Source organism: Tursiops truncatus, chromosome 10 (genome assembly GCF_011762595.2).
Source record: "Tursiops truncatus isolate mTurTru1 chromosome 10, mTurTru1.mat.Y, whole genome shotgun sequence".
NCBI lineage: Eukaryota > Metazoa > Chordata > Mammalia > Artiodactyla > Delphinidae > Tursiops > Tursiops truncatus.
In genome coordinates this window covers 102,489,314-102,500,897 of record NC_047043.1, presented here as the reverse complement: position 1 = coordinate 102,500,897, position 11,584 = coordinate 102,489,314, and the positions used below count along the sequence as shown (strand labels likewise).

Genomic DNA, 11,584 nt, shown 5'->3' with positions numbered 1-11,584 from the left:
ACGTATGCTGCTCAACTAGGGGGAAATTGAGTAAAAATCACATGTACAAATCAGAAATAAACCCCAGTAATTGTGTCTACACATCCCGATTCCGCATTTCCTTCATACTTAACGGAAGACGGGTCCACACTGCTAAAAAGCGAGTAAAACTAGAATATCACTGTTAATAAGACCAAGCGAAGTCAGTTTTAACTACTGTATCAGCACACACCTAACCTGAAAGAAAGCACAAAAGTCCTCTTTTCAACGTGTACCTTCAATCCAGTGTCTGGGAATCTGGTGACCCCACAGACCCCATGGCTACATTTACAGGAATCGCTGCCGCTGGCGTGAAGGGCTCGCTCTCGCCCGGGGCTCCCCGCCCCCATCCAGATTAACGACCGGCCCGGGACAGGAGGTCCGCAGCCGAAAGCGGCCCTCGTGCGGGCGCCTGTGCCGCCCAGCCTTCCTGGACCCTCTTCTCCAGCAGCTCAACTCACGGCAGCAGCGGGGTCTGGGAAGCTGAGGGTCTCCGGGGAAGTGCGCCCCCCCACGGGCCCACCACACGCCCCAACTCGACACGCGCCCCTGGGAGGCCTGCCGGAGGGTGGGCGGGCGAACTGGCCACATCCACCTGTACAGGGCTCGTCCCTGGACCAACCCACGAGGCCTGGCCGAGGGGCTCGGGAAGACCCTGGCCTGTTCCGCACTCTCCCGAGGGGCGTGGTGAGGCTGGTGGAGACACAGCGGGCGTCTGCGGAGGGAAAGGGGCAGGAGAGCCTGCAGTGGCCCCCAACTTGACGCTAGGAGAGAACGCATGGAGGCTGCGGCCCCGCAGGCCCCTCTCACGCCCAAGATCCAGGCAGAACACCGCTGTCGGTACCACAAGGAGGGGACCCTGACCCCCACGGAGCGGGCGTTGCCCAGACTCCCTGCTTGAGCCATCGCGGTGGGTGTTCTGTTACACGACCCCAAACGACAGACTGTGCCATCGGGTACTGTGTCGACACTCAAGACGACCACAAATTAACCCCACGCCTGAGCGTGACGGAGAAGTCCGTCTCTGCGGGTGCCTGAAGGCATGCGGATGCAAACCGAGGGTCGCCACACGGAGTCCTCACCAGTAAAAGATGCCGTGGCGCTAAACATAACGTGACTCATCTAATTAATAAGCCGATCAAAAGAAAAATCAAACTTCCTTTTCCACGGTGGAAATCCACAAACTCTTACCAGGCAGGTAATCTTCACACTGAACTGAGTATTCTCCACATTTATCCAAAATGCTGATCTGTGCTGGGCGACTTTAAGGAAGGGAGAGGAGAGTAAATCCAGCCAGCAGATACGCTTCCACTAAGCAGACCTTAAAAGACCATCCTCTTTGGGCCTCAAACGGCAGGGTGAGCCGGACTCCACACTGCACACCGGACCCCTGGCCCATCCGTGAACTACGGGACCCCCAGCTGCCCTCCCAGGGCCCAGCGAGACCAGGTGAGGCCGGCAGCACAGACCCAGCTCGGACCACGTGCGCGCTCACCCCAGCTCCACCGCGAGGCCCTCGCAAGCACACCCCTGTGCCACAGAACCTGCCCTCCACGCCCAGTGGGCGGGGGGACCACGTGGTCACTCTCCACGGGTTCCTCGTCGGAGCCACAGAACACAGCAAGAAACTGCAGGGACCGCTCCCTCCATTCCTGCAAGGAAGGAGATCTGACAGGACACAGCATGGACGCAGAGGCACTGGGGCCGAATTCACTGACGTGTTCAGTCCTACACAGCTGTCGAGAAGATGCGTTATAAGAACATCATTCACAAGGAGAGACATTCACGTTATTAACAGGAAAGAGCAGAGTAGTGTATCATTTCTTCCAAGTAAGGATATACGTGCAGTTTATGCACATGGAAAACGACCACCATCAAAACGAAGGATGTGGTCTCCCAGGGCAGTGGAGCACAGGCCAAGTAAGAAGCCACTTCCTTTCTCCCCGACTAAGCCAGCGTCACCAGAGCCACTCACCGGACCCCACGCTCTGCTCTGCGCCCAGTGTCCCACGGGCCCTCCCACCATTTCTCTTTCCTGAAGACGCACCAGGAGTCTCACAAGTTCATCTTCCACAGGAGCTGAAGCCTGACGGGGGGCTTCAGGTTCCTTTGGGATTTTCAAGGAACTGAATAAAAGATGTAAATCAACACTAGAGGCAGAGCGTTTCAAGCCAGGTATGGGGAGGCCCTGAGCGGGCCTCATCCAGGCCTGGCGTCCTTGTCACGGGGGGTCCCGAGACACCTTGTTACTGTTAATGCCATTATGAGTGAGATCCGTCTTTCGTTACTTTTTTTCGGATTATTCTAATAGAAAAGCTACGAATCTGATATTTGCAAGTTCGTTGTGCAATCAGCTACCTATCCTTCCCTCTTATTTCTAATGACTGGAGTCAGTTCCCTTGGGTTAATAACCGTCATCGGAAAGCCATCACCGCTTCTCCCTACATACCCACCCTCCTCCAGACTTCCGCAGATGTGCCTAACGCCCCTGTGCTGTTGCCTGGCTGCCTCTACCCCACTGTGATGGGAAACGACGCTGCCAGTCTGACTTGCTTACTAGGGAAATCTCTCTGGTTCCTAAGGATGAAGGTTTTATGATTTTTCAAAATCAGCCATAAGGACTTCCATCAACTGCCTTGTTCGGCATCGGTGAGTACACAGCAGTGCCCACCCCGACCCCCACCCGAGAGAGGCCGTCATCCGGGCCGCGTGCTGGCTCCCCAGGAGCACCGCATCCGCCACACTCGCGGTTGGTGAGACACGGCCTTTCCGTGTGCGACGTGGTGCCGCCAGGCCCCTGAAGACTTTGCAGCCCTGCACCGTGGGGTCCGTCCCCCTCAAGTTCCTACCCAGAAAATGGGGCATCAGTAGCCACGCCTCAGGCTGCCGTGAGGACGTGGAGAGGGAACGGGGTGTGGGGGAGCCCAGGACACAGGGCATAGGACCAGCCCTCGTCTACGAGGAACTCTGTGGGACACCGGGCGGGACGGGGCACCCGTGTGCCGAAGCTCACGCTGCTGGCCGTGCACCAAGTACAGGCATATGTGTTTCCAGGGACGTACAGACGAGCCCACACCCACACGCGCTGATGAGGGAGCAAGGGCACCCTGCCAACACCAAGGGGCCGAGGGGCCCTCAGCGAGGTCTGTGGTCACAGAAGCAGCTGCAACATCACTGCCCCTCAGAGGTGCTTCTCGCCGGGGGTCGGTCGGGGCCCAGTGGCACGCAGGGACGCTGTGGTGTGGCACCCAGAGGGGCTCCATGCAGGCAACAGGGACGTGGGTGACGGTGCACTAAAGCACAGCAGCACCTCAGGCGGGCACTGCCGCCCCAGAGTCCAGGAGGGGGACAGCACACAGGGCCAGAACCACGGCAGGGCCGCCCCGCAGGAACGGGCCAGGGAACACAGCGCGAGCGAGGTCCTGGTCCCCTCCTCCTGCCCCGCTCCCAGGACGGGAAGGCCAAGCTGGGCCCACTGGGAAGGGCAAGGTGAGGACCCACCCAGAAAGGTGGATGGACCCGCAGAGCGAGCCAGGGCCGTGCACCGCGCAGGCAGGCCTGCCGGGCGCACAGCCAGCCAGGCCCAGGGCCGGTGGAGGGGGCGGTCTACGCGGACGGGAGTCCTCCGCCCAACCGCAAAGCCGGGGCCTGAAGCACACACAGCCCTGCCCGCTACTCTCCTTAATCTGCTCCCACGGCTGTACGGATGGTCTGTGAGCATGAACCGTGAGCGCCCGGCGAGACCCACAGCCTTCCCTGCACGCTCTCCAGTCCCGCGCCCACCCCCGCCCCGGATCTGCGTCCTGCCTGGGTCGCAGGGTCCCCCGAGGCCCTCACGCACTCGCGGAACGGGCAGAGCTGCCCTCGCCGCTGGTCAGAGGGTGTGCTCAGCGGCCCGGCCCCGCCGGCCCGGGGCACCCACACCAGCACCATGCTGACCTCGGTGGGGGACCCCAAGAAGCCCCTGCTCTCCTTGCCTGCGCCGTGTCCCTATGGCTTACTTTCACAAGGACAGGTGGAAGAATCCTTTAGAAAATACCACATCCCTCTTCTAATCACGCTCTCATGAGAGCCCAGTTCTGACAGTGACCCAGAGGCCCCAGCGGCCTGGCCTCCTGCTGGCACCGAGCTCGTTCCCAAAACGCTCCCAGCCAGCTGCTCTGGACAAAGGGCCCGTGCTGAGCACACCCTCCGGACCCGGGCCTCGCCAGAACGGCCCTTCACCCGCACATGCCCACACGGGGCCTCTGCCCCACGCGAGCCTGCGAAGCCTCGTGGGCCGGCTCCTCGTGATGCCCACACCCCTCCTGACTTACTGTCTTCCTTGATGACTGTGATCGCAGGAGCCTCCTCCCCACAGCGTCTCAGGCCAGCTCTGTCCCCTCCCTTTCAGGTCCCGCCCACTTAGGAAACATCCTCCTTGTCAAGGGCGCCTTCTCCACTGTCCTTCCTCCAAGCTGCGGCCACAAAGGGCACTCCTGCGGCTGAAACGGGGCACTTGGGTAACAGCTCAGCCCCATCACTTTCCGGGGATCCTTCGGGTTCTCTTCTGAGTCACCGTCTATCCCCTCCCTGCAGGTCTCACTCATTCCTCTAAGTTTATTTCAAGGGCCAGAAGCTCCGGGACCACACTGACACAAGGGGACGACGGCGGTGCGTCCAAGCAGGACGCCTAGGGTGGGGATGGCTCCTGGCTACAGAACCTTCCTTCCATTCCTATTTCCATCAGGAACAGAAACCAATTTTTAGAATAAACAGAGGATCTGTTGAGAAGACAGTACCATTCCTCAGGGACCCTTCCCTGTGAGACCTGAGTAGCAGACTTCCCACCGCCATCACCTCAGGCTCCCTAACCCGCTGCCGAACCCCAAGTGTGTTTTCTGGGGAGCGGTGTTCTATTTTCAGAAGTCACCATCCTGGAGACACCCAGGCCACGGGCGATTCCCGTTCCCACAGCCCCTCGGCAGGGAACCGACCACGCCTCCACCAGGGGCAGAACCGCCCACAGCTCAGCCCCGGAAACACTCGCTCCACTCCATCCACGGCGTCCAACCCCTGGTTTCTGAGTAACGATGATTTTCTGTCTTTTTGGAAAACCACGCATCTTGTTGCAAGGACTCCAAACTTTTAATCACGTAGTATAGAGGATTTCTATTTACTTTCCACTGAATCTGTGGAATTCACTTACACTTCCCCTTTATCCTTTGTAAAACTGCTCAGACAGATGCAGCAAATGGCAGACCAGGAGCTGTACTCACTTAAGGCTGCTCTGTTTGGCCCACACAGATTTTTTTAAAAATCTGAGTAGGTTTTCACACTTAAGTGTCAAAATCAGGATTTCTGACTCTAAGATCTTAGTCTGTTCTGTTTCTGTCTTGAAAGACTCAGCCCCTCCTCCTTGTTCAAGAGGAAGGCGCCCTGCTCAGTGCACCCGCCCCTCCCACACAGAACAACCACCACCAACCTTCCAGGGCTGCAGGCACTGCACCCGCCTCAGCCCAGCGCAGCCCCACGGGAACCCCCAGCCCCTCGGGAACCCTCAGCCCCTCCGGAACCCCCAGCCCCTCGGGAACCCTCAGCCCCTCGGGAACCCCCAGCCCCTAGGTAACCCTCAGCCCCTCTGGAACCCCCAGCCCCTCGGGAACCCCCAGCCCCTAGCCCCTCGGGAACCCCAGCCCCTAGGGAACCCTCAGCCCCTCGGGAACCCCATCCCCTAGGGAACCCTCAGCCCCTCTGGAACCCTCAGGCCCTCGGGAACCCCCAGCCCCTCGGGAACCCCAGCCCCTAGGGAACCCTCAGCCCCTCTGGAACCCTCAGCCCCTCGGGAACCCCAGCCCCTCGGGAACCCTCAGCCCCTCCGGAACCCCAGCCCCTAGGGAACCCTCAGCCCCTCGGGAACCCCCAGCCCCTCGGGAACCCCCAGCAGCTGCTCTTCTGCCTGTTTCACAGAGAAGGCTGGGGCCCGAGAGGCTGCCTGCTCAAGTTCACGCCACCACACGGCCACCTGCTCCTCCTGGAAGTCTCTCACCAGCTCCTATTTCTTCTTTCACCCAAGGGTTTTTACTAAGTTTTATTTTGTTTTCCAAGTGATTATTACTGTGTTTTACCACATTACGGTCAAAAACATGTAGTACCAAGCTGTTTTTTCCTAGACTTTGCTATGGTTTTCCTGACGCCTAATTTGTTCAGTTCAATTTATATAAATATTCCACTGTCATGGAGTAAAATCTATTACAACAACTTTACTAATCCCACTGTAAACATATTTTACATCTTTATTTTTTCTGCTTGTTCTGCAAATAATTAAATTAACAAATTCCAATACTGCCAGGTTTTTATCCAGTTCTCCTGGAGTTCCATCTGTGCTTACTTCATACTGTTCGCTACTGTAAGTTTTCATATAAATATTCATACAAACGGTCACAAGTCATGGTAAGACTGTCGATTATGTGTGAACAGCAACTAAAAATAGGAAAAGCCTTCTCTGTCCCAATTGTTTTTCTTTGAATTCTATGCTTCTGATATTAGTATTAACCCCTGCTTTGTAACTTTTGTTTTTTGTTTTGCTCTATCTTAATTTTAACCTTCTAAATACTCCCGTCCACAATATGTCTCTTCTGGACATCGTGTGGTTGGGGTTTTGCTTTCTGTCTCAGTCAAAACAGTGGGGGAGTCCCACTCATTTACGTTTTCACTGTCACACAGACGTGTGTGTTCTGCTGGTTACACCTCCTCCAGTGGGCACCATGCTTTCCTCCCTTCCCTGCCCTTAAAGAGCAGAAAGTGCACATCCGTTCACAGTTCTGAAGTTGGGTACATTTTTTTTTTTAAGCTTATTTTGCTAACTGTCAGCTTCAAGAATAAAAGTTTCTCTTTTACGTTGAGAAAATATTCTCGGTTTGAGGGGGGAGCCTCAGCACTCAATAGCAACCCAATGGCAACAGTGCTGGATTTTAGACCCCATGTCCACTTTTCAAAGCGTTCAGACTACGCACTCCCTAAGAACCAACGGGTGCGCTGCACTGAACTGCGGCGACACTGCGAAGCCACAGTGCTTAAACGACTCGACTCCACCAGCACTCCTGCTGCTGCAGCTTCTCTACTCTTGGACCTATTACACCACATCCCGAAACCCAGGAGGTCCCCAAACCCAGGTTTCTCCCAAGTTTGGTGCCAAAAAGAATGTAGCAGCAACACGCGACCCAAAAGCACGTGAAGACACTTCACAGTCTTACTGACTCACTTAAGTGAACGCGTTTCACTAAAAAGCCAACACCAGAACTAGGCGTGGTGAGAAATACAGAGTGTGTGTGCCACACTCCCACCCTAAAACGCAACACGCTCTGAATCCGGAGCACAGCAGCGTGGGCTCACACGCATGAATCTGCTTCCCGGCACGGCGTCCCGAGGCAGCAGCGCCCTGGGGCAACAGGCAGCAGCACAACCTGCACCCAGCGTGGGAACGGATGCCCTGAGAAGCGGCTGCTCCAGGGCTGGGCCTGGTGGTGCCAACAAGTGAGGGGCGTGCCCGGCAGGAGGGCACAAGAATCCACCAAAAGAGCGGCCAGCGGCCAAGTCAACACGGAAGGGATCGATCACAACCAGCACCAGTGACGTTACGCTGAAGGACGACGTCAGTGTCTTCCAGCCTGTACTGATACAGCATCGATTATAACCGGCACCAGTGACATTACGCTGAAGGACGACGTCAGTGTCTTCCAGCCTGTACTGATACAGCATCGATTATAACCGGCACCAATGACATTACGCTGGAGGACGACGTCAGTGTCTTCCAGCCTGTACTGATATAACTGACTGCACTGATAAGGGGAGAGAAGGGACAACTCTCCCTTCCAGAAAATTCTAATTAATACACGCACAGGTGGAGGGAAATGGAAAATCACCGTTAGACCACCACAGTGATGACAGCACAGGCCAAGCTGTCCTCACCTGTGGACAAGCGGGCGGGTGAGGAGAACGGACCCGGCGCAGCGTGGGACCGGGCTAACCTCGCCCCGTGGCCCAGCCCCTGGGAAGGAGTCTCGAGGCCTCTGGAGCACGCCATCTGGCAGACAGGCCCCTTCAGACAGTCTGACAATGTGACTCGGGGTGGCAGCCTTGGGCCACAGCGGCAGCTCGGCCTCCGGAGGGGGTGGGGCCGTCAGCACTGACCACAGCGCCAGGGACAGGGCGGCTGGCAGCTTCGCTGGGAGTGTCCTCTGCCTGCAGCCAGCTGTACTGTGTGTCCCTTTGCTGCGATAATGCATAACCATGGGTTCTGAGCCCTTCTAGAGAATTCATGAACCCAGAGAGTCACAGGGACCCTCACACTTGCTGGAGGTGTGAGAGTGCAGTAATCCTGCAGGTCTGCACTCCAGCCCAAAGTAGCCACCTCAAAACAGACATTTATCCCTACAAAGGGAAAAGCAGGGACTTCACCATGGAGGACACAGCGGACCCCACCTTAACCAAGGGGCCAATGTCAGCTTTGCCCCAATAAGTTTACTGCATGGACCCCGACAAGATGCAGGGACAAGGGCACCTCACTTTGGGCCCCCCAAAACACACAGCCTTGGTCCAATCAAGAGAAAGCACCAGACAGACCCGAAGGGAGCGACGCCCTGGACTGAAGGGCCAGCATCTCGACAGGAGCATCTGGAAGGTCGAGGGGCAGACACAGAGGAAGAGGCCGAGGGGCTGACCCAGGACCCTGGGTAGAAGAGGGCCCTAGGGGACCGCCACGTGCACGTGAGGCCCGAGCCCATCAGTGGCCCGTGGCCCTGGTCCTTCCCCAGCTTTGCGGACACACATGATCTCGGACCACGTCCACACGAGGGAGGGTGGGTGAAGGGCACCACAACTGGGGACAACACACATGGAAGCGTGTTTCTGCAAGTCTAAAGTGCCCCCAAAGTAAAGGGTCAGGGAAACACACAGCTGGCCCCGAGGGTTCTGGAAAGGGGCTGCGGGTCTCTATCTTCCCCCACCTCCTGGCTGTTACGGGACACGAGGGCTTTCCAGGTCACGCGGGGCAAAGGTGAGCGAAGGTGAGCCTGCACACCCCAAGAAGCAGCTCTTCGCCTGCCGTCACGTGTGCAGGCTGCACACTGGACGGGTTCCAGATTTCTATTTCCCTGGAAAGTCGATAGTCAATGAGCGTATAAAGTACCCTGACCACCCCTGGAGGATGCAAAGAAACCAGCTAGCTCGTTATTTTGAAAACTGATTAAGAGAAAAGTGTAGACATTTCTGCTGACTTTCCTGTATGAGCAGAAGTGTTCTAGCTTGAAATGGGAAAGACATCAGCGTCCTCCTACAGCCTGATGATGAGCAGTCCAGACCCGGGGCGTCCGCGGCTGGGCTGGCCGTCAGGGCCCCACAGACTCTAAGTCGAGTCAGAGCAAAGCCTCCAGCCGGAGCGCCTGGTTTACAGGAAACACGGAGACAGTGACCTGTTACCCTGAAGCGTGAGACCCGCCAACCTGACGGGGCAAACTGCCCAGCCTCCAGCGCACACACGTACGCACACACACGCACACGCACACACACACACGGGCGGGGCTACGAGTGTGAAAGAGACCCCAGACCTGCAACAACCAACAGGAAATACGGGCCTTACTTGGGTGATTAGAATAAACAGGCATAAAAGCATTCGTGGCACCTGAAACGACTGAAAATGGGAACGCTGGCTAGATGCTGACTTTAAGCAAACACGTGCTGCTAACTCCTAAAGAGGTGATGACAGTGCCTGGAACGTTCTTAAGTGTCCTTGTTTTTAAAAAGATAACGCTGAAATATTACAAAAACAATGAAAACAAAACTGTCTCTACGGATGCCGCCCCAGAGCAGCTCCACTTCCACGGAGCTGAGGCCCCGATCCCTCACCAACTGTGCCCTCATGGACGCCACCACCACCTGCCACCGCCATCTCTGAAGCCCCCCCCACAATAACCCTCCTCCCCGCCCCGGCCTTCCCTTCGGGAACCGCAGGGCGGGCCCTCCTCGGCACGAATGCTGACAGGGCCCACGCTCACCAGGGGGCACTATTTACCGCCCCAGAGAGGAGGGCGCTACCATTACATGAAATAAGACACTGTCACGTTAAGAAAAAGAAGATGTAAACTAGTATACTGCTAATCCTACATACCTTTCGATGTTTTAAAATATATTTTAGATAAATGTTTTTTACACAATGAAATCTACAAAATAACGTTATTTGAAGAATTCAGCGTCACCTTCACGAAAGGACTGACTCAGTTTCCCTTAAGCACTGTGCCCACTACCCCATTTTCAGGATGGACGGAGGAGGTCACCAACTAGCAGGTCCTGTCTAGTGTTTTTTCTTTAAATTCAAACAAGATGCCGACACTTTAAAATCAGAAGCGTGCCTGCACTGGGGATCCACAGCGCCACACGCCCCCTGGGGGACTCCACGAGACGCGCCCGGCCCCCTCCCCGCACACAGCCTCACCTGTGTGGCTCCCAGCTCCTCTCTGCTTTTTTTCCTTGGCTAGTTGAATGGCTCGGGAATCAGTTCTTGCTGAGCCCCCGCCTTCCTGAGACCAAAGAAAAGCGTATCAGTCACGGGACCCAAACAGTAGAGGGAGGGGAGCAGGGGACCTACTGAGCGCGGGGTCTGCTTCCTGAACAGACCCCAGCAAAGGCTCAGAGAATCAAATACCACATCCAGTGACAGCGACAGCTGCACGGACTTTGAGTTGGAACCATATACGTGATTTTATTATCCAGAGAAGTAAAGTTTATTCCTTCAAAGTCTAAAACATACTAAAATATTTTACACAGAAAGTGAACTGCAGGCCACTCTGCTGTCTGACACACGGAACCCGTGTGTCCTCAGTGACCAGGACTCACTGACTGCGGCCCCTCCCCGGGTTGCAGGACGTGGCACACCACGCCCGCTGGGCCACCCCGGGGGCCCGGGCCGTGTGCCCCACGGAGGCTGCTCAGGGCAGCTGCTCCACTCGGGGTCCCACCCGGCAAAGCAGAGCGGTAAGTGCATCACTGAACCGGGGCGTCTTCCGAGGGACCTGACGTACGCACACGGGACTGGGAGCGCCGTAGCCCTGCGGACGCACTGCGAGGACACGGTGGAACCCCCATCCCCACAGAGAGAGGCTCGGGCGTACCTGCGGCCCCTTCGCCACGCGCCTTCTGGGCTCACAGACGCCAGGCTGGCCCACGTCACACAGCTAGTGAGAGAACGGACAGGGTCAGGGTCAGGGTCAGTCTCGTGCTCCGCCGGCCCTCGGCCACTGCCGCATCCGTCACAGAGAACGCCGATTCAAAGGAGTAACTTTTCTTTATATCACGGTAAAATAAGATTTAACTTTCTGAATATAAACATCGCCATCACATTTAACCTGCACCACAAAGAAAAACCTACTCGATCACTCCCACCTGAGGCTGAGGTAAGACGTTCTCTTAAGAATCTCTGATTAAATTACTTTAAATTATATTAAATGTATAACTGACATAAATATAGTTAAAATATATTAACTGCCAAGTCTCGCAATTGGAGAAGTGCTCTTATAACCCTCCAGAGACA

The 11,584-nt window shown here is 56.3% G+C and overlaps 1 protein-coding gene across 8 annotated transcripts in view; it reads right to left on the bottom strand.

The window, feature by feature from the left end:
• The window catches only part of ZXDC (ZXD family zinc finger C), a 40,451-nt gene that overhangs the window by 17,252 nt on the left and 11,615 nt on the right, over positions 1-11,584 (bottom strand). For 6 of the 8 annotated variants that reach the window (XM_033865592.2, XM_033865588.2, XM_033865587.2 and 3 more), the window contains exons 7-8: positions 11,166-11,228; positions 10,490-10,574 (exon numbers count right to left, since the gene is read on the bottom strand). In XM_033865592.2, coding sequence (XP_033721483.1) covers positions 10,490-10,574; positions 11,166-11,228 — 148 coding nt within the window. The remainder of the gene's footprint in view (positions 1-10,489; positions 10,575-11,165; positions 11,229-11,584) is intronic. The other 2 variants (XM_073787800.1, XM_073787799.1) reach the window with 1 other exon arrangement.